The 18,846-nt window shown below is 48.0% G+C and overlaps 2 protein-coding genes across 4 annotated transcripts in view; both read left to right on the top strand.

Annotated features, from left to right (window-relative positions):
• Window positions 1-1,724: 1,724 nt before the first annotated feature.
• On the top strand, window positions 1,725-3,733 carry LOC135896459 (protein FEV-like). Its single transcript, XM_065424844.2, has one exon. It carries the CDS (start codon window positions 2,548-2,550, stop codon window positions 3,559-3,561), a length of 1,014 nt encoding a protein of 337 aa, XP_065280916.1. The 5' UTR covers window positions 1,725-2,547; the 3' UTR covers window positions 3,562-3,733.
• Window positions 3,734-3,786: 53 nt separating this feature from the next.
• The window catches only part of LOC139060754 (transmembrane reductase CYB561D2-like), an 87,438-nt gene continuing 72,378 nt past the window's right edge, over window positions 3,787-18,846 (top strand). For all 3 annotated transcript variants that reach the window (XM_070539847.1, XM_070539844.1, XM_070539845.1), the window contains exons 1-3: window positions 3,787-3,920; window positions 13,484-13,524; window positions 17,497-17,742. In XM_070539847.1, coding sequence (XP_070395948.1) covers window positions 3,815-3,920; window positions 13,484-13,524; window positions 17,497-17,742 — 393 coding nt within the window. In that variant the 5' untranslated portion in view covers window positions 3,787-3,814. The remainder of the gene's footprint in view (window positions 3,921-13,483; window positions 13,525-17,496; window positions 17,743-18,846) is intronic.

Below are 18,846 nucleotides of genomic sequence, written 5' to 3'. Positions count from 1 at the left end.
TTGCGAGCCCCAAAGGAACGTAGTCAAGCAAGCAAAAGAAAGAAAGAAAGAGAGAGAACACAAGGCAAGTAGCACACATGCCGCTGCGGGGAGCAAGAAAAAAAAGGTGGCTCTCATTCTTCTTTATATTTATAGGCTGTCACATAACTCGAAAAAATTCCCGCAAAGATCGAATGACATTCAGGGTAGTGTTTTCTGCACCTATAAAACTGAGCTGTATTTACCGTTTGACTAGCCCATCTAATGCAATGCTTCCGGAAATAGAATGCGAAAAGACACATTGACTGCATTAGAAATGTAGTGTATCGAATTTCCTTGACGTTTGGAAAGCTTTATATTGGACAAACGGCCCCGCTGCGCCAGCGCGATAGATTGAGGGACCATGACTACTACAGTGTAAGACGCGCACCGGAAGGATCGCTGGCTGTCCACTCCAGGTCGCGCAATTGCTCGACCGTGGTTAATAAACGCACTGTTGTGAGCAAGGGATCGCCTTACAAGTGGAATAATTGAGGCGGGGAAAGAAATTATCGGCCGACATGCCATGTCATGGGTAACCTTGGTGGTGTCCTTTTAACGGCAGGCTTGAGAGTCACTTCCTGCTGATGCATCCTTGCGTGGTGTAACGCCGAGATTGTGCTAATCTGATGTCATTAAGTGTAAATATATTTGCTGCGCGTCATTTTTTGAATGAGATATGTTGAGAGTCAGCGCTGTGTGTCTTTTTCTGTCCTTCCTGTCCATTTCGTGCTGTACGTATACAGAGTATAGAGTATGTTGCTGGCCGACTCCGAAGCTAACGCATGTGTGCCCCCCAGACAAAGTAAAGAGTTTCGACTGGGTTCACTATAGCCTCGTAGTTTGATTATTCCTTTCTGTTTCTTATAGTCTGCCATTTTACGCTTTGCAAGATGTCCATTGAAAGAACAAGCTCCACCATCTGGAAGTGTCTCGAGACGCCATTTTCGCGTATGAATCGGAATACACAGGGCCTCCATATCAGTAATGCGCGCTCATCCGGCCCTGTCAGCATCCGACTTAACTCGCAGCGAAGCATGCAAGCGCTGTTCCCGCCGATAATTTTGCGCTGTCATCAGATGATCGCAAACCGATTGCGTCAGATTATTGCTATATGTTGCGCCAAGGCATGTCTGAGACGCAGTCGTGTTCGTTTCGGTCGCCGTGGGAGCCCGATGGATGTACGACTTTGCGCTGCTGAGCTCGAGGGTTGAATCTTTGTACGCTCGTCTACGCTTGGATTCAGGCGCACTCCAGGAGGTCGGAATTAATCCGGGGAGCACCACCCACTCGTTTGCAGCGTACCTCATAATGAGATCAAGGTTCTGGCACGTAAAACCCATGAATATCCCCCCCCCCCCCTTTTTTTTAAGCAACTCACTGTCCGGCCGCGCAATTATATTTTCTTCTATAGTTTCCATTGCGTGGCGAGGTCCCTCGATAACTTTGCTGCTCGCTCGGTAAGTTGGTTCGTATTCATTGAACGCAATTGATGAGCGTGAACTAAAGACGAATACTTTGTTAGAAACAGGTAGGCAAGACAAACGATGTGTTACGGCATAGGAAGTGTTCACATTTCTGTGTGTTTGTCTGTGTTTGTGTTACTCTCGGTGGAATATTTAAATACCAGAGGAGCCACTGCGATAAGCGTATAGCTTACAGACACCGAATTCTTTCTCGTCTCTGCGCAACGGCCAGATAATTGTGCCGAACAAGGATCAGTCGACGCACGCGGAACACTGCTCGCGGTTCTTGGGAATCGCAGATGCGCACAGCGTTCAGAGGACGGGAGCGCGCCGTTTACTTGGACGTCAAGAATTTACTCGACACCCGAAACAACGGGTCCACGTCACGGACCGTCAAGCGATTACTTAAAAGCTGTCGCCGCGCGTGTGCCGGCCAGGTGTGTGCCTTATCGTCGATTGGGGCCCGATAGAGCGGCCTTGAAACCCGAGATAGGCAGCCCTGCTCGGCGGCGTCCACCACCACCAGCGGCGGCACCAGCGAAGCCGGTCAACGTCCGGCCTTCCTTCCCGGCGGCCGTTGCACTCGTTTTCAATGCCAGGTGAACGTCCTCGGCGGCGGCAAACACAAGGAGCCGTTCCGGATTTCTGGGCAATGGGGTCAGCCGCGTTTCTCCGGTGCCAGTGACCCAGTGCGCATCCTGCGCGGTCATCGCTCTCGCGCTGCGACGCCGCCGGACGGGACCCGGGCCCGGGAGTTGGTCTCTCCCCCTCTCTCATCGCGAGACGGGGGAGAGAGAAGGGGGTAGCCCCGGTCTAAACTTGAAAGTTTCGGGAGTGGAGAGGGCCTTCTTTGGGGCAGTGGGAAAGCCGGGCGGCCCGGATGGAGCGGGTCAAGTCGCGGGAAGGAAAGCGCAGCAGCGCCCTTTCTCCGCCCGGCGGCCCGTTGGCCCCGATGTACCGTTAGTCGCGCTCAGTCCGTCGAACGGGACGACCGCGCGCCAGGACTGCTCCTGCTCCTCACGGCGCAGCACTGGCAAGGTTCAGGCACCTGCTGCAGCGCTCCATGGCGGCGGCGGCCGGGCCCGAAGCCCAGACGCCGGAGCCGCCCTCGGAGTCGCCGCCCAACAACGACCACGAGTCGACTGCCACGGTGACGCCGCCGACGGACGAAGAGGACGAGGGCCCGGCGGCGGTGCCCGAGCCCCCTCCGCAGCCCCAGCAGCAGCAGGCGCACCATCGCGCAGGTGAGCCCCGGCCTCCGGCGCCGGGCGCTGGCAATTGGCCGCTTCCCGAGCTGGGCCGTTTCCTGCTTGCGGGGCCGCCCAGCAGCAACGAGCAGCTTCCTGCCGGCCGCGGCTCCTCTTGTCGCGCAGCAGCCGCAGCCATGGAGAGCAACATCACGCTGTGGCAGTTCCTGCTCGAGCTGCTGCTGAGCCAGCGCTACAGCCACATGATCACCTGGACCAACGAGGACGGCGAGTTCAAGCTGGTCAACGCCGAAGAGGTGGCGCGCCTGTGGGGGCTCCGCAAGAACAAGCACAACATGAACTACGACAAGCTGAGCCGGGCGCTCCGCTACTACTACGACAAGAACATCATCAAGAAAGTACTGGGACAGAAGTTCGTCTACCGCTTCGTCTCGTTCCCGGAGATCGTCAAGACGGAGAACAAGATCCCGTTCCACGTCAAGATGGAGAGCATGGCGCAGGCGCCGCAAGACCTCAGCGTCAAGGGTCGTGAGCGCAAGCGCTCGCTCTCCGACGAGGACGAGCCGGCGGCCGACGACGTCTCGTCCACGAGCAGCGGAGGGGGCAAGCGGGCGAGGCCCGAGTCCGACACCGACTCGTGCCCGTCGCCCGGCAGCGGAGCTGGTGCCCCGTGCCTTTCCCCGTTCCTGGCGGCGGCCGCCGCTCACCATCGCGGCAAGTTGACGCTGCCCTTGTACCCTCCGTTCACGGCGACGCGTCCCTTCACCCTGCCGCCGTTCCCGCCGCTGGGGCCGTTCGTCCCATACTCGCCGTTCGAGCCGCAGCTCGTCTTCTCGCCCGCCGCAAAGTCCATCTCAGTGCTGCAGTGACACCCAAACCCGAGCGCTGGACGCCGGGCAGTGCTGCCGCCGAACTATCATCCCCGTTTATTTTATTATTTTTTTTCTTGCCGTGTACAGTTTATTCATGTGTGTGGCTTCCGCTCTGTAGTGCAGACGCCGCGGAAAATAAAAGCTATAAAGGGGCGCGCCCCCTGCCGGAGCTCATGTCCAGCTCATCTACCGCGCCTCCTGAGCATTTGCCCAATTTGCCCGCCGCGGCAGGCCAAGTGCAACGGCAGTGATGGCGAACAGGGCCAGTGGATCAAGGTCCGCGACGGCGGGCGCTCTCGCAACGACGCTGCTCTTCTCCGTTCTCGTTCTGTACGCTGTGAAGCCGGACACCTGGCGTGAGTACGTGTGTGTGCCTTGCTTCCTCGGCTCCGTCGCTGCTGCCCCGCGGCAACCGATCGGCGCTCAGTTCGCTGTCACTGTTTTCGCTCGCCACACGTAGATGGCGCCGGCGGTACATGGAGTTTAAAAAAAGGTAAAAAGGCGGTCGCTCGACTGCTGTGCGCGATGCTTCAGCTTTCGTTGTCGAACGGCTGTGCTTTCTTTGCGGCGACTATTTATGCCCACAAAGACAGGTCAAGAGGCCTCGAATGCTACGAGCAATGTCGCTAGAGCAGCTGCACATCAGAGAACCGTGCCGCGTGTGAGAATACGAATGTGAGAACGTTCCTATGAATGTCGGACACTTCCCTGTTTTGAAGTGAGCACCATTAACACGAAGTAGTATTCGAAAAATAAATGAGCCGCTAATGCTGCTTTTGTCGTTGCTGCAAAAAAAAAAAAGCGGAATATTGTACCGCGAACGAATAGGCAGGTGCCACGGGTGCCACATCACCATGCACAACAGCCATATGCATTCAAATATTGTAGGCCGCTCTTTCGTACGAGGCTTTCCTGACTTGGCGGGAGAGGGCGCATGTCTCCTAAGCAGTCAGAACCTCTTTTAACTGGAACCATAGCACACATTATTTGAATGCAGTCTCCTTGAGCCTCTTAATTCACATTGAGCCACGCGTGTTCGTTATGTTCCTGGCCTTTTGGTTTGCCATTAACGTTATTAGCGTAACTTGACATGCCAGAATTATTGACCTGCGTGCTTCGATAGGAGATTGGTGCTTGACTGTAAGCGTGTAGGAAAAAAAGAAAAGCCTTGTTCTAATTTAAATAGTCACTGATGGTACTGATACGAGCTGGCGCCCTCTCGTATTAGTCGCGATGCGTCACGAGCAAATGCGGAATCGCGTGGCGACGCCTGCGCCGTGTCAACGCCCTTCTCGCCACACTGGCCACGATCTGGAAGGTTCCTCGCCTGTACGCGGGCGCGCGCGTGCACACACACACACACACACGCACGAACACACACACCATAACAAGAAGGAAACGTTACACTGCGGCGTCTACAGGGGCGAACTTACGGTACCGCATTTGATGCAGTTTCGGTAAGTGCAGTTCGTTGCAAGTCCACCCCCTTTGGCTCCCCGAAATGGGGAAACTCTTCGACTGTGGTCTGCACATGTGCTAGCCACCATCCACCGAAGAAGCATTTGCGACGCCTCGCGGGTCAACTGTCATGATGGATTTGTGGAGTCCTTCAGATCGATGCTCACCAAATAAAAGAAATTGGAAACAGGGAAACAGGGTTGACTTTCAACCGGACTTGGTGCTTCGGCTTTCTATATAAAAGAATCTGATGTCATCATCATTGCTTCCTGTCAGCTGTATCTTCCTCAACTTCTTCATTGACAGTATACCTGTAATGTTATGTAAGTATAACCCGAGAGCCTACTGCTTTTAGATTGAAATTGTGAAAGCCCTATTGGAATCGTACAAAAATGGTGCTCAGCTTGCGGGGCGCGCATCATTTACATGCAAATAACAACCAAACATACGCAGTTATGAGAATTCATGCGAAAAGGTTTCACCAGAGACCGCTTTAGTTATGGCAACAGCTTAATGTAACGTCAAGGATTATAGCATGCAAATAAATCTTCAAGGTGCTCATGCAGGATTTCTGTGAGAAGTGAGGGGGGGAGACGTGTTGGATAAATGTATTGAAGGTTGCAAACCGCTGCCTTTGCCCATCTGCACTTTCGCATTGGCTGATACATTTCATTCTGTTTATTCAACTGTAGCATACGTATGTGCAAGACTGTGGCTTGTTTTCTGCACTGTGTGCAAGAAACGAACGAACTAATATGTGAAAACCAGCCGCTCCAATAGCGGAGCGGGCCAAGCCCGGAGCATTCTTCAAGTGATCGGGTTGGAGCCGCTTCCCCTCCTCCTCTTTTGCTGCTTGAGTAGTGTGAATGTAGTAGTGAGTCAGGCGAAGTTTAGCCTTTTGTTCATTTTGGGCAACATTTTATTTGCGACCTCGCGGGCCTCTATGCTTGACTAAAAATTGGGCTCTCACCGACAACGCATACGCAACGCTTCTTCGCTATTAGAAAAATAAAAAAGAGCGAGGGGGGTGGCAGAAGCGAGACTTCAATGATTTCTTCCTTGAGGTAGGAGGGGAGGGTGTTCGAAATTGTTTGTTCCGACAGAAATAAGTCACCACTTTGCCTTTGCGATTTTGTGCAAATCTTGCACTATGTCCGCAATATTTTGCGAATCTTGTTCCAAGATACACCTTCTCTAGCACTGTCGTGTTGCACGCTATCCTGCAGAACCTCTGCGCACAATTCAGCCATCCAGCTACTTTATGTCGATCTTGTTCCTGCAACATTTATTACAACTATATACGCTGTTTTCAGTCCGAGCCAAATAATAACGAATTAAGTTACTCCCTGCTCATGCTTTCTAACCTCACTTTGGATTTCGGAGAACCGAAATGCATGAGTTGCCGCGCTTCCGTTGTCGCGTGTCAAGAATGCTAGCGTTATAAGCACAAAAAAAAGGCTGTGTGCGACTGTTTCAGGTGGGAGCTAAAACCTGAATCTGCGCTAATCTATCCGTACGTTAGCATCAATTGTGCCATTGCAGCAAATCCACGCGGCTTTGTTGCGATAACACGATCGATGTATCTTTGCTGCGATGGCATGCTAAAATACGGATGGATTAGCGCAGACTCAGGTTTTAGCTCCCACCTGAAACAGACACACGTAGCACTTTTTGTGCTTATAACGCTAGCATTCCTGATATTCCCGGCTCCATCCGGGTGGGAGGGAGGTTAGGTAGGTGCCGCTTTAGCGGCCACAGACCAATAAAAGATGACACGTTCTTTTATTTAATGTGTTAATGACATGTTGATTTGTTGGAAAATATTCATTCGAGGTTATACGGAAGTTCACGTTCACGACTGGGCGGATAATGCATACTCAGAGCGGGCCCAGGTGGCACGAAAAGTTCGCCTCCCTTGCGGATTACCCGACTGCAATTGCGATAAAAAAAGGCTGACAAAATGCGTCAGTGAAATTTATCTTTCTCATCGACAGATCTAGTTTTCAATCGTACATTATGAACCATTACAGAAGCTTAACTATGCAGTGGAACACTTGAGAGGCAAGCATCACTTGTCTATAAGCTGTTCGTGACGTCCGCGTGACGTCAGGAATACAGGGACCCGGTGCATTGACTCGGTGCGCCGATGCTGTTTTTGGGGCGGGAGTGAGAACGAGTGAAAATGAGAGAGGGAACCCCCTCTCCCTCTCTCTCCCCGAATCTGGAAGCATCCAGTAGGAGAAGAAGTGGAACTCGATGACGTCAACCTCCTCCGCTCGCGACCTCTCGTTTCGACGGCCTTATTTTCTGAGGTAACCGTTGCCTTCGTATTCATATACCGTGAAACGCAATATTTCTCTCACTTTCTCACCAATAAATCAATATGAATGAAATGTGCTGTATATGAAAAAGACGTGCAAACTTATAGGGGCTGTCAGGAGGTCCGAAAACTTTAAAAGAATTGAAGCATCAGTATTACAAATCTAACTCCGCACTAAATACAGATGTCGCGCTTGTGTAAACTGCATCATTTAGGACGCAGCGGCAAAACTGTGACTTGTCAGTTTTCTGCATGGTTTCGTGTGCATAACTTGGAGCATAAGGACTTCTGCTTAACTTCTTACAAACGTGCTGAGTGGGTTCGCAGCGCAATTGGAGCACTTATCGTTAACTTTCAGTCGGTGCATTTATGTGCATTATCGTGGTACATTCCGTGTACTTCACTTGGAGATGTCGAGTAGCTGCACGAAACGTACCACTTTGTGCACTTCTGGCGGACGTTCGGGCACTGCTCTTCGCGTACTCCTCGGGCACTTCTCGGGCACTTTTCGTGTAAACTTTCGGCACGCCACGAGCACTTCTCTCCCTCTCAGTGAATCAGCGAAAGTTGTCGAGTGGTCCGAGCACGTGGCCCGACGGCAGGATTCTGTAACGCGCTCAATGGCTTGGAAACATTTGACAAGGATCGCAACACGCAAGAAAGTAAGGGCCTGCAGACCGGCGACAATTATAGCAACGCTGCAACAAAAATAGATATCGCATGTCCGTATCAGCAGTATTTCAAAAGCGGTGCAATGTTGCTTGATACTATGCTGAGCGTCGAAATTCAAGAGAAGGATTCCACAATGAGGGCGGCGGATCTTGTCTCTCGCGGAGTGGCTTTCCACACAGACTCTGCATTGACGACGAATAACGGATGATTTTATGCGAAATGTCTGTTGAAGCATGATTTATACCAACGCATCATCATCATCATCATCATTATTATTATTATTATTATTATTATTATTATTATTATTATTATTATTATTATTATTATTATTATTATTATTATTATTCCAAGCTTGATAAGCTTATCGTTTTGTTTGACTGGACGTACATACTTAACCAAAGAAGATTCGTCGGGCAAAGTGTATGAAACGCTCTTTACGCAACTGAAAAAAGTTGAGTTACATTGCATACGGCTGATAGCTAAGCCGATAAGAAAGGGTCACTGCTGGATGAACACAGAAATTCTTGCTTCTATTTCGTATCGAGACACCTTGTGGACACGCTGCAAAAGAAATCTGAGAAACCAAGCACTGCCATATATTGTATACAAGTCGGCAAGAAATAGAGTTCTCGCTCTTCTGCGTGGCGCCAAACGCCGTTACCTTTATTTATAAGTTCCAACAATCTTCAAATATTGTAAGAAAAACTTGGTCTTTGGTAAATCATGCCAGAGGAGTGAGTTCCAGTAAACAGTCTATTTTCGGTGCTTTTCAGCAACCTACCACAGCAGTGGCTGGTGCTTTCGACAGGCAAATGTAAGAGTGCCCCAAAGAGCTGTCTCAGAAACACGTGGTCGTTAGGGCAATCCGTATCTGCGTCAGCTTTTCTTCCGAGAATTTCGAGGGCTGATCTGGAAGAAATTTTCAGGTTCCGTCCTAACAAACCCACTCGATATGGTGGAATATCCTTACACACCATCAGAAGGAATGTCAATGCGCTGTTAGATATTATCGTGCATATACTGCATGGTTTTTCCGAAGGTGACGAAATTCTGGAACGCCTAAACACTGCAGTTGCTTTGTCACTGCACAAGTCAGGGAAGAAAGATAACATTGAAAACTATCGGCCAATTTCTATATTGCCGATGATTGCTCAGGTCATAGAAAAATTTCTTTTCCACGCTATGTCTTTCTTTCTTAACAAATTTTCTATCCTGACTGATCGGCAGTTTGGTTTCGTTCCAGGGCGTAGTACTCTGACACTGCTTGAGGAATATTTAGATTAACTGTTCTCGGCATTCGATCAGCATTTTTTCACGTGTGCCCTGTCCTTAGATGTAGCGAAAGCGTTTGACACCCGGAATCAACAAATCGTGTTAAGTAAACTGTATTTTTGGAGATTTCGTGGGCCTTTTTACAACATTTTTCAAAAATTGGTTTAGCAACAGATTTCAAGTAGTCGATACCGATGATGAGGGCGTTTTTAGTTGTAAGCTGTCGCTGAAAGCTGGAGTTCCTCAGGGGCCCATTTTATCGCCATTGTTGTTTAACATCTTCGTTAATGACTTTCCTTCGGTAATTTCCAAATGTTTCGTGTTCCAGTATGCTGGCGACCCTGTGTTACTGGCAAAACATCTTTCTTACGAAATGTCCTCTGAAATGTTGCAAAATGACGTGTTCATGGCAATGCTTTGGTTCACTAATAATGGAATTGTTGTTAATGCCCAAAAAACACAACTTGCTTGTTTTCCCTCTCCACTCAAGGCTACTGTAGTTAACATGCCTCTCTACTTACATGAGTCGAACTGTATTTCTTGCAAATTTGCGCCTATTTCATACATGGATTGTGTTAAATATCTCGGAATATCTTTCTATATCAACTTATCGTGGCAACATCACTTATCACTTATTTGTTCTAAACTGAGGTCAGTCGCTTGGCTGTTGTTCAATATCAAAAGTATTGCATGCTTGTCTGTAAAAAAAGATTATTGTACGTGCACTCGGTTACAGCCTGTTGAGATACGGCATTACAGTCTTCGGCCTCTATTTGGATCGTTAGAGATGCAGGGTAGACAGGATTATAAAAAAATATTCTTTAAAATGAGCCCCGATGCCGTGGCGCAACTATGGGCTGTCCAGAGGGCCCACGATGCGGCGGTCAAGCATGGCCCAACTGTCCCAACGTGGGAGCGGCCCGCAGCGCGCTGAGTCGCGTACCTCAGGGCCTTGATTAAAGTTTTGCATCCATCCATCCATTGAAAATGTTGTCTAAAGTTTCCCAATAGTAGCAGCTGCAAATATCTTCCGTGAACTTGGTCTACTGAATTTTTAATCATTGCTTATAGAAACAGTTGTCGAACAGTTTTGGAATTCCGCATTCAAACAAAAAAGTGCCGTCACAATGAGAGACTTTAGAGGAAACGTCCGTTATGTAGTTCCTCGTTCAGCCACAAGGTTTGGTGTTGCCAGACGCTGTGCAATATATGCCGGACATCTTTAAGTTACCAGATGAAATCTTTAACGCGACATCGAAAAGCGCGCTGAAAGATTTATTAAAGGAGCTATGCTGCAATTACCCTCGAGAACATTTTTCCATCATAATATTTACTTCATCAGTTTCCTTTGTTTTAAGTAGAATAAGCAAATGTTATCTTGTTCTTTTCCATTTTTTTTGGAATTCATTTTATCTTTATTCTGCATGTCTCATCAATTTACGTATTTTTTTTTCGCCATGTGTATCATATTCATAGCACGGTCTTACAAGTCAACTGAGGCTTAGATCGGCCTGTTTGTGTTCTTTTGCATTTTTGGTGGCAATAAACATTATTATTATTATTATTATTATTATTATTATTATTATTATTATTATTATTATTATTATTATTAAAATTGTGATGTCTTGGGCACTACCTCTGATGGTATCTCTGCCGCACTGCTTAAGACGTGTACGGCAGCATGCCATGCAGTCTACTACGCTTCCTAGGACTTGGAAGGTAGCGCGAGTAGTGCCCGTACACAAACTGGGTGCTAGGAGTGCTGTTACTAAATATCGACCTATATCTATCCTCTGCGCTGCATCAAAAGTGTTTGAATCTGTATAGCATTCCCTGCTTTCTGTTATTACTAAGAACATTTTAATAGATGAACAGCGTGGCTTTATATCATGGCGCTCCATAACAACAAACTTGGTAACATTTATGACCCATGCTTCCAGTGTGGTACATATTAAGGGCCAATTAGACACTATTTACTTTGGCGTAAAAAAGCACTTGATGTAGTTTGTCATATAAGCTCATTACAAAGCTCACGCAAATGCACATACCTTCTTCCATCACTGCCCTGATGTCACGTTACCTGAGCAATAGATCGTGCTTTTGTTGGCATTAATGGACAGAGCTCTGTTAGCGATGAAGTCACTAGCGGAGGAGTTCCTCATGGGATCTGTTCCTGGCTCTCTTCTCTTCCTGTTGTTCATAAATGACATTCCGTTAGCAATTCAAGACTCTTCATTCCTTCTGTGTGCTCGTCACACTTAAAACTATTCAAGTTTGTCAACGGTGTTGACGACTGCATTGTATAACCTCCAAAAAGACGTTTTTTTTTCGCTTTCAATCGGTTGCAGAGACAATGAGCTACTCTTAAAACTGTGGCATTAAGTTATGCACGGGAAATACAGTTGCAATTGGATGCGCAATTGGATGTTCCACTGCCTAGGGTTGATGAAGTGAAATTTGCTGGTGTGTACTTCGACAAGACGCTAAGCTTCTCTTCACACGCTAAATATGCGAAACAACGTGCCCTTCGCGCTCTTGGTATTGTTTGTCGCGTATATTGCATGACTCCCGCTCCCCTGCGTGTTTTTTTTTTTTGAAGTTGTGTTCTACCATGTGCTTTCCACTACTAGAGTATGCCTTTGTATGCCTAGCTTGGGGCGGAAACTGCAAATCTAGTTATTACCTAATTGAACGCGTCCAGAGTGAAATGATAGCTATTTTCAAGCACCGCCTTTGCCGTTCAGGCGACCGTAGTTCAAACCTCTCGAATATGCGCCAACTCAGACCTCTAAAATGAAGACGTACTAAGTCAGACCTATTCCACCATAAGGTGGTCCATAGCACTGCACATTGCTCAGAACTTCTTGATCACGTGCAATTTTCCGTGCCGCAATAATATACAAGACAGCAATCCGCGTTTTCTGTGCGGCCTGTTGCATTAGATATTGTGCTATGGCTCGACTCGAAATAACATGCAGTAAGTATTCTGATTGTATTGATATATTTCAGAGTTCATTTCCCGTGTTTTTCATATATGTTGACAGTCTTATTGTATGATTAACTAACTTTTACGCCCCCCTCCTCGTTTTGTGATTCGCAATTTGTTTCTCTATCTCACATTGTTTTGTCAACCACATTTGTCTTCTGTGTACATTTTGTCTCCCTTGTTGTTTTATAAATGCACCAGTAAGAACACTTCGTAGCTGTTCCCGATCACTATAATGAACATTTGATTAATTGACTGGTTATAATTTCCAATAGAGTACGTTAAATAATATATGGACTGTGACAGATTCAGCGCAATTTCATTCCTTCGAATGAAAAGCTGGTGATTCGAACATTACTTACATGACAACTATCAGTGTTCAGTTAAGTAATTAAGAATATCACTTTTTAACGTGCCAATAAATAACATTAGGCCACTTATTACAATTGCAAAAAAATGTGCCAAATAATAACGGATTCGCTCAGCAGCAATTCGAAGCTGGAGCCAGCCTCGCCGTGTGCGTCCCCAAATCTTGCTGAATTATTGCACTGGTGTGGCTCATAGGTTTGTCTCGTAAAGCACGAATGATTTTATGCCTAGTTGTCGCCTGGAACGCCTGTACTATGCAGGAAACTTGGGGGAACTTGCTTTTCGATCGAAGCAGGTTTTGTGAAAGGGCTTATGCTAAGATATGGCTTCGCTGCATATAAATTTAGTGATTCGCTATAGTTAAGTTTTCATGAATTAGTTCAAAGTAGCATACAGTCATTAAACACGTGCGCAGGAAATGAGGACACAAGTGTTTGTGCTCATTTCTTGTGTCCGTCTTTTTGGCGAGGCTTCATTAATAACTCCGGCCCCCAATTCCACAAGTTCACCATCTATCAGTCAGTTAATCGCCCATCTGATTATCTCTCGTACGTGCTGGTGTGCGCCTCTTCAAGTCAATCCGATCTCAAGAGGTCGCATTGCGCTACATGCAACAGGTGATCTTTCAAAAATCAGTTTGAAGTAAAAAGACGCGTGGAAGAAAATAACCGCAGTCGCATGTTGTTTCCAAATGGCGCTCTCGTTACGACATCGCATCCCGGCACAAAATACCAGCAGAGAGAAAACGAAACAGAGTGGTTCGAGCGACTGTTCGCCACATCCGATTTAACAAGCAGCCGAACTTTAGTTGCCGATTGTGAGTCGATTTCGGATATTTGCAGGCTTCTTGTTCCCATGGCACCCGACGCTCGCGGTGTTGGCGGTAAGTGTCTTTCTGCACAGCCTGCATGAATCATTCCTTTGTAGACGTGTTTTATGTTTGTGAGCGGTGCGGGTGCATGCTACCACGCTTGGTGTTAAAGAAAGGAAATTTAAATAGTCGCAGTATCGCCGGAAAGGAGAAGTACCAATTGCGATAGGAAATTAGTGAATATCTGTGCGAAGTAAGGATAGTAGTTTTAGCCGCTTTATAAACTTTCAAACATTCGCTTACTAACTAAATTAACAATAGAATGGGTAAGCGTCCCGGAACGAGGACGCATAGGAAGAAGCGGACACACAGAGACAGCGTTTTTGTATGTCTGCTTCTTTCTACGTCCTTGTTCAGTCGCGCTTACACATTCTATCATAAATTCAAACCAGCCCGCCAACGTGTTTTAACTAAATTGACAAGCACGGTGCAGAGCACATGAACGCATCTCCCTCGATGAGCGCGGGAACTCGCTGTCAAAATGCTGGAGTTAGGAATGGCGGCAGCAGCAGGCGAACTGACCTGCGCGCATCTCTCGCTTAACGCGAACGAGACGCCGAAAGCACATCGCATTCGAAGCTGCCGTCACTACGAGATGGGGCCCGCGCGGACGCGCGCTTTGGCCACGTCGCAGATCGCGTTCAAGACACAGGAGCGCCGCCAACGCGTCCCTCTACGGCGTCCGCCGAAGGCGTCTACACTACGGCGTTGGCCACGCGAATCGCGGACGCCGGCGCTGGGTTGTACCACCAAGCTCTTGTCACTATATTTCTTAATGTCCCAACTATGTTAAAAAAAGAAAGAAAGAAAAAAGAAACGAGGAAAAAGGAAACGGAGAATTCCCATGACCAAACTTTCTGAACCCCTGTATACTGGAAACTTTTGTTTTTGTACTCCTCCTTTGGATGGATGGATGGATGGATGGATGTTACGAGCGTCCCCTTTGGAACGGGGCAGTGAGTTGCGCCACCAAGCTCTTGCTACTATGCTGCCTAATGTCGTACCTAGTTTAAAAAAGAAAAAAAAGAAAAGGAAAAACACGATGAATTCCCATAACCAAATTTACTGACCCCCTATTGGGAGCTTTGTTTTTTTACATCTCCGTTTTTGTTATTTCCCTACTTCCACCTCTCTTTCAACCGCCCCTTACTAATCTCTATTGTGGACATGTTTACTTTATTAAGTTTCATGTTGTTCGTGGAGGCGAGCGCCATCAGGAGGTTTTACAAGGAACCGGGCGCGTCGCTCGATCAATGGTAGAAACGCTAGAAAATCGGTTTGTGTTTGAGTTAGCGCGTAAACTAATTATGTATTCTGGTGTATTCAAATTACAATACGACGTTATCGTCTCTGTAGGTTGTTTGTAAGTCGTACTATACGATTTTTCTCACGCAGTTTACTTTTCGAAATTCAATTAGTTCAGTAACTTCTCTGCGCTATACGGAGGGCCTGCGCGGTTGGGTATTGGCGGCGAGGAGTTACGGAGTCGCCATCTATCGGAAGCGCCTCGCTGGCGTAGTATGAGGGATCACGTGGCGCGCTCCTCATAGGTTTTGCTGTCAGCGCTCACTGAAAACACCACGCGCGAACTCTCCCGGACATTTCTGTAAGTACTTTCGAAACGAGAGAAGTTTCTTACTGTCTAAATAATAATCTTGGGCAAACTGAGAGCACACAATCGTTTACAGACGCTATCTCTTTACCGAATACGTACAGTGAACGCCACTGCGCGCGGTCGCCGCGATGGAGTCTCCCGAACCGGCTTCTTGCGTGAAAGGTAGGTAAACGCTGAGAGCAAACTATGTGAAAAATGTTCTGATAGCGTTTGTATAACTAAATGGAGCGTAATAGAACGAAGCCTCAATGCAGTGATCGCGCAGATTCGCAGCGACCGACTGTGCGTCTACATGCTTGTCCGCGCACTGTTTCGCTTTCCCCGCGCGCGCGTTTTCGCACCGTGCCATGAGCTTTAGGCCGCAGAATATGAGCATTTGACAGTATACAAGCAACCATTGTTGCGTAGGCGCTATCAGAGCTGTTTAAAAATAATTTCATTGTAGAGACTTCGACGCCTACGGGGACTGTGATGTGCAGTCGCGACGATTCAATCTTTTTTTTTTCTTCTAAATTCTCTGACCTTTCAATACTATTTCTCGAGTTGCGTCGCACTGTATGTTTATCGGTGTTCTCATCGTGCAATTTCCCGCTGCTCCTTTTATGCGAAGCATATTACGAGAGCTCAACCCAGCTCCTCAGGCGCGGCGGTGTCGCCTTGAATACCACGTGACACCATGACGTCACGACAGAGAAGTGGCTTTGGCTCAACTCTTGCAAGATGGGCTGGGTGGGAATCGAACCAGGGTCTCCGGAGTGTGAGACGGAGACGCTGCCACTGAGCCACGAGTACGATGCTTCAAAGCGGTACAAAAGCGCCTCTAGTGAATGCGGTGTTGCCTTAGAAACGAGCTGTTTCTAAGGCTCAGGCGTGCGTCGCTTGCTCAGGCACACATTTCGTTGCCGCGCCGAACGCTGCGTTGCTCGACGCTCACCGCGTCCAATGCGGGGCGTCCAAGGCGAAGCAGAGTAACGCATGAGTTGTTTCTTCGTCTAGCCGAACCAAATATAGCCAAGCAACAGCAGTTCACCAAGCTAAACAGTGGTTCAACAACTAAAATAAAGGCTAGTATGCTTCGCATCCTGGGCTTAACCTTACCTAAGCCACAGCCATTTTTTTTGTAATCCAGTGCATTAATTCATAACACGAACATGACCATATGCCATGCTTTTTTTAAATGTGCTTCTTACCGCTGCCTTTCCACTCCACTGAACTTGCCAGTATCTATAGCATCGACAAGTTCATAGACCAAACCGTCATGACATTAGTCGGGCAGCGCATTCGGGCGAGCGTCTCAGTGCGCGTTTTCAGAACATCGCAGACCGGGCGCCGTAGCAGAAATCTTCCTCGCGGCTGTGCTTGCTGCATACCCGAGTTGTAGCCGATGACTGCTTGCCGGTTTTATGTTTCGCGAGCCAAGTTTTACGCAGCTTCTTGTCCTGCGGCTACGTGTGAATAAGGCTGACACCGGCCTCCGTTACGTGCGTCCGGCACTGCCGCACCGAGCAGTAGCCTACCATGTTGCGCGCCTTTAAAGGCAGCCACTGCCTATTGTAGTGCTTTCAAGCGTTGTAAAGGAGACACTCGAAGCGGGAAAATTTCGCCACTAAATGAGGAGCGCAGCGTACGAGAGAATTTAAACTCGTTTTCAGCTCGCTTCGGCGCGCCCGAAGCAGCCGACGCGGCCGCTATGTCCACGTGATCCCTCCTAGCACGTCACGCCGATGGTGGCGCCAGCTTTTCCAGTGGTGGAGCTCGAGGCCAATATGCGATGTTCGAAAGGATCTTTCGCGTGAGGATGGTCGACGTTGGACGCGGGAAGCTGGTCGCCGACGCGGAATTTTCTGCGATACGGGACACTTAACGCTTTCGTGTTAAAAACTTCCTTTTAATTGCTTGACTAGATAAAGCCGATGAGGGGCTTCAGTGCGCTCAAACGCATTAGCCATCGAATATATATAATAGGAAAAAAATTCTTAACGCTATTCTAATAATTGCTATCCGAATAACTGCGTAAATTACTATTTACCTAGAGAGCCACCACTCTGGATACTCGAATAGCAACCATAACGCCACCGTTAGTTATTCTGGCCTAACTTTAAAATTATTGTGCAATTATTAGTATAATAATTAGTCATTTGTTTGCCGCACTGTTCACAACTGTATGAATGAATGAATGAACTTTATTCCCCTTTAAAGAAAGGGGAGGAGCCGGGGGGGAGAGAGGGAGAACTCGCTCCAGCCTATCACGAACGCTAGTATATACGACATGCGCTACAAATGAGGATTTTGAGACACCGGACTCGGCGTGGTGTAGCACAAGCGATCGGCCGGGCGCTCGCCTCCACGCTTGCCCCGCCTCCGCGCAGTACGGCCTGATCACCCAGCCGGCCGTGCTGCTGGTGCGCCTCGGCCGCACCCGGCTCCACTGGGCGCTGCAGGCGGCGTCCACGGCGTGCGCCGCGCTCGGCTGCTGGGCCGCGTTCGTCCACAAGGCGGCGCTGGGCAAGCCGCACTTCGCCACGTGGCACTCGTGGGCGGGACTCGGCGCCCTGCTGCTCACCCTGCTCGAGGCGGCCGTCGGAGTGGGCGCCATGACGCTCCGCACTTCCATGGTAACAGCTCCGTTCTTGCCAATTGAGCGCTGTTCGCCCTCTAGGGCGTAGAGGAAAATTAACGGGACACTGTTCGACAAGCGCTCGAGACTTGTTAACGGCTGTCGTTGTGACTCAAAGCGTTTAGCGCTTTAAGAGGAAGTTTTAGCTCGGATGATCCTATCTAAACACATGCAAGAGGAGTATTCGTTTTTCTCGGCAACCACTGCACCAAACCTGACCAGGTTTGTTGCAGTTAAAAGAAAAGCCTAAAATATAGTGACTGTTGGTTTCGAATTTTTGATTCAGGTCGTTAATTTTTAGTAAAACATTAATGAAAAACGCAAATTTTAGAAAACGAAACTATCAAGTTTACAACTCCGTATCTCAGCAATAAAAAATGATATCACAATTCTGCGAGTTGCATTTCATATTATATCTAAAGCGGACAAAATTTATATGTTACAGATGGACCTAAAAAAATTTGTAATGTGTAAATACAGGTTTTGCGAAACCCTTGTACACAACGTAACAAATTCATGTAATATATAAATTGACATACAGAATTCGTCCGCTTTCAGTGATCTAATGGATGCCGTTTACGGAACCGCGATATCTGTTCTTGACGGAGAGCTAGTAATGAGTAAACTTCGTGCTTCTTTATTTCCGGACTTTCAAATTTGCGAATATTTTTACGATAACATGAAGGCCCTATATCGAAATTCCGCTTTCAACAGTCGCTAGAATTTAACTTTCTCCTTCAAATGCAGCACATTTCAATAAAATCGGTCGAGGGGTCATCTCAGGAAAACGTTTTTGCGTTTTACATGTATCTGAATAGGCCGCGTCGGGCCCGAGCTGAAGCTTCCTCTTCAGGGTAGCTTGCTGAGGACTTACGGCGGAGGCCTTGTTCTGATGGTGGCGAAAAAAGAAACTCTCTTCGCATCTGCTGTAACCTTTAGCAAACCACAAACACTTTACCGATTGATACGGTGTAAAACTGGGCGAGAGTGAATTGATGCGTTCTCTGCATCAGCGCGAGCGCTGTCGAACTCTTCCTTATGTCTAACACGTTAGACAGCGCTCGTCCTGTGTCCTTCTTTCTTTTGTTGATCGCGCTGATCG

The sequence above is a fragment of the Dermacentor albipictus genome, chromosome 6 (genome assembly GCF_038994185.2).
Source record: "Dermacentor albipictus isolate Rhodes 1998 colony chromosome 6, USDA_Dalb.pri_finalv2, whole genome shotgun sequence".
NCBI lineage: Eukaryota > Metazoa > Arthropoda > Arachnida > Ixodida > Ixodidae > Dermacentor > Dermacentor albipictus.
This window is presented reverse-complemented; position numbering and strand designations above follow the sequence as displayed.

Bases quoted from the DNA above. Each gene is read 5' to 3' on its own strand.
- LOC135896459 (XM_065424844.2), top strand. From the start codon at position 2,548: ATGGCGGCGGCGGCCGGGCCCGAAGCCCAGACGCCGGAGCCGCCCTCG.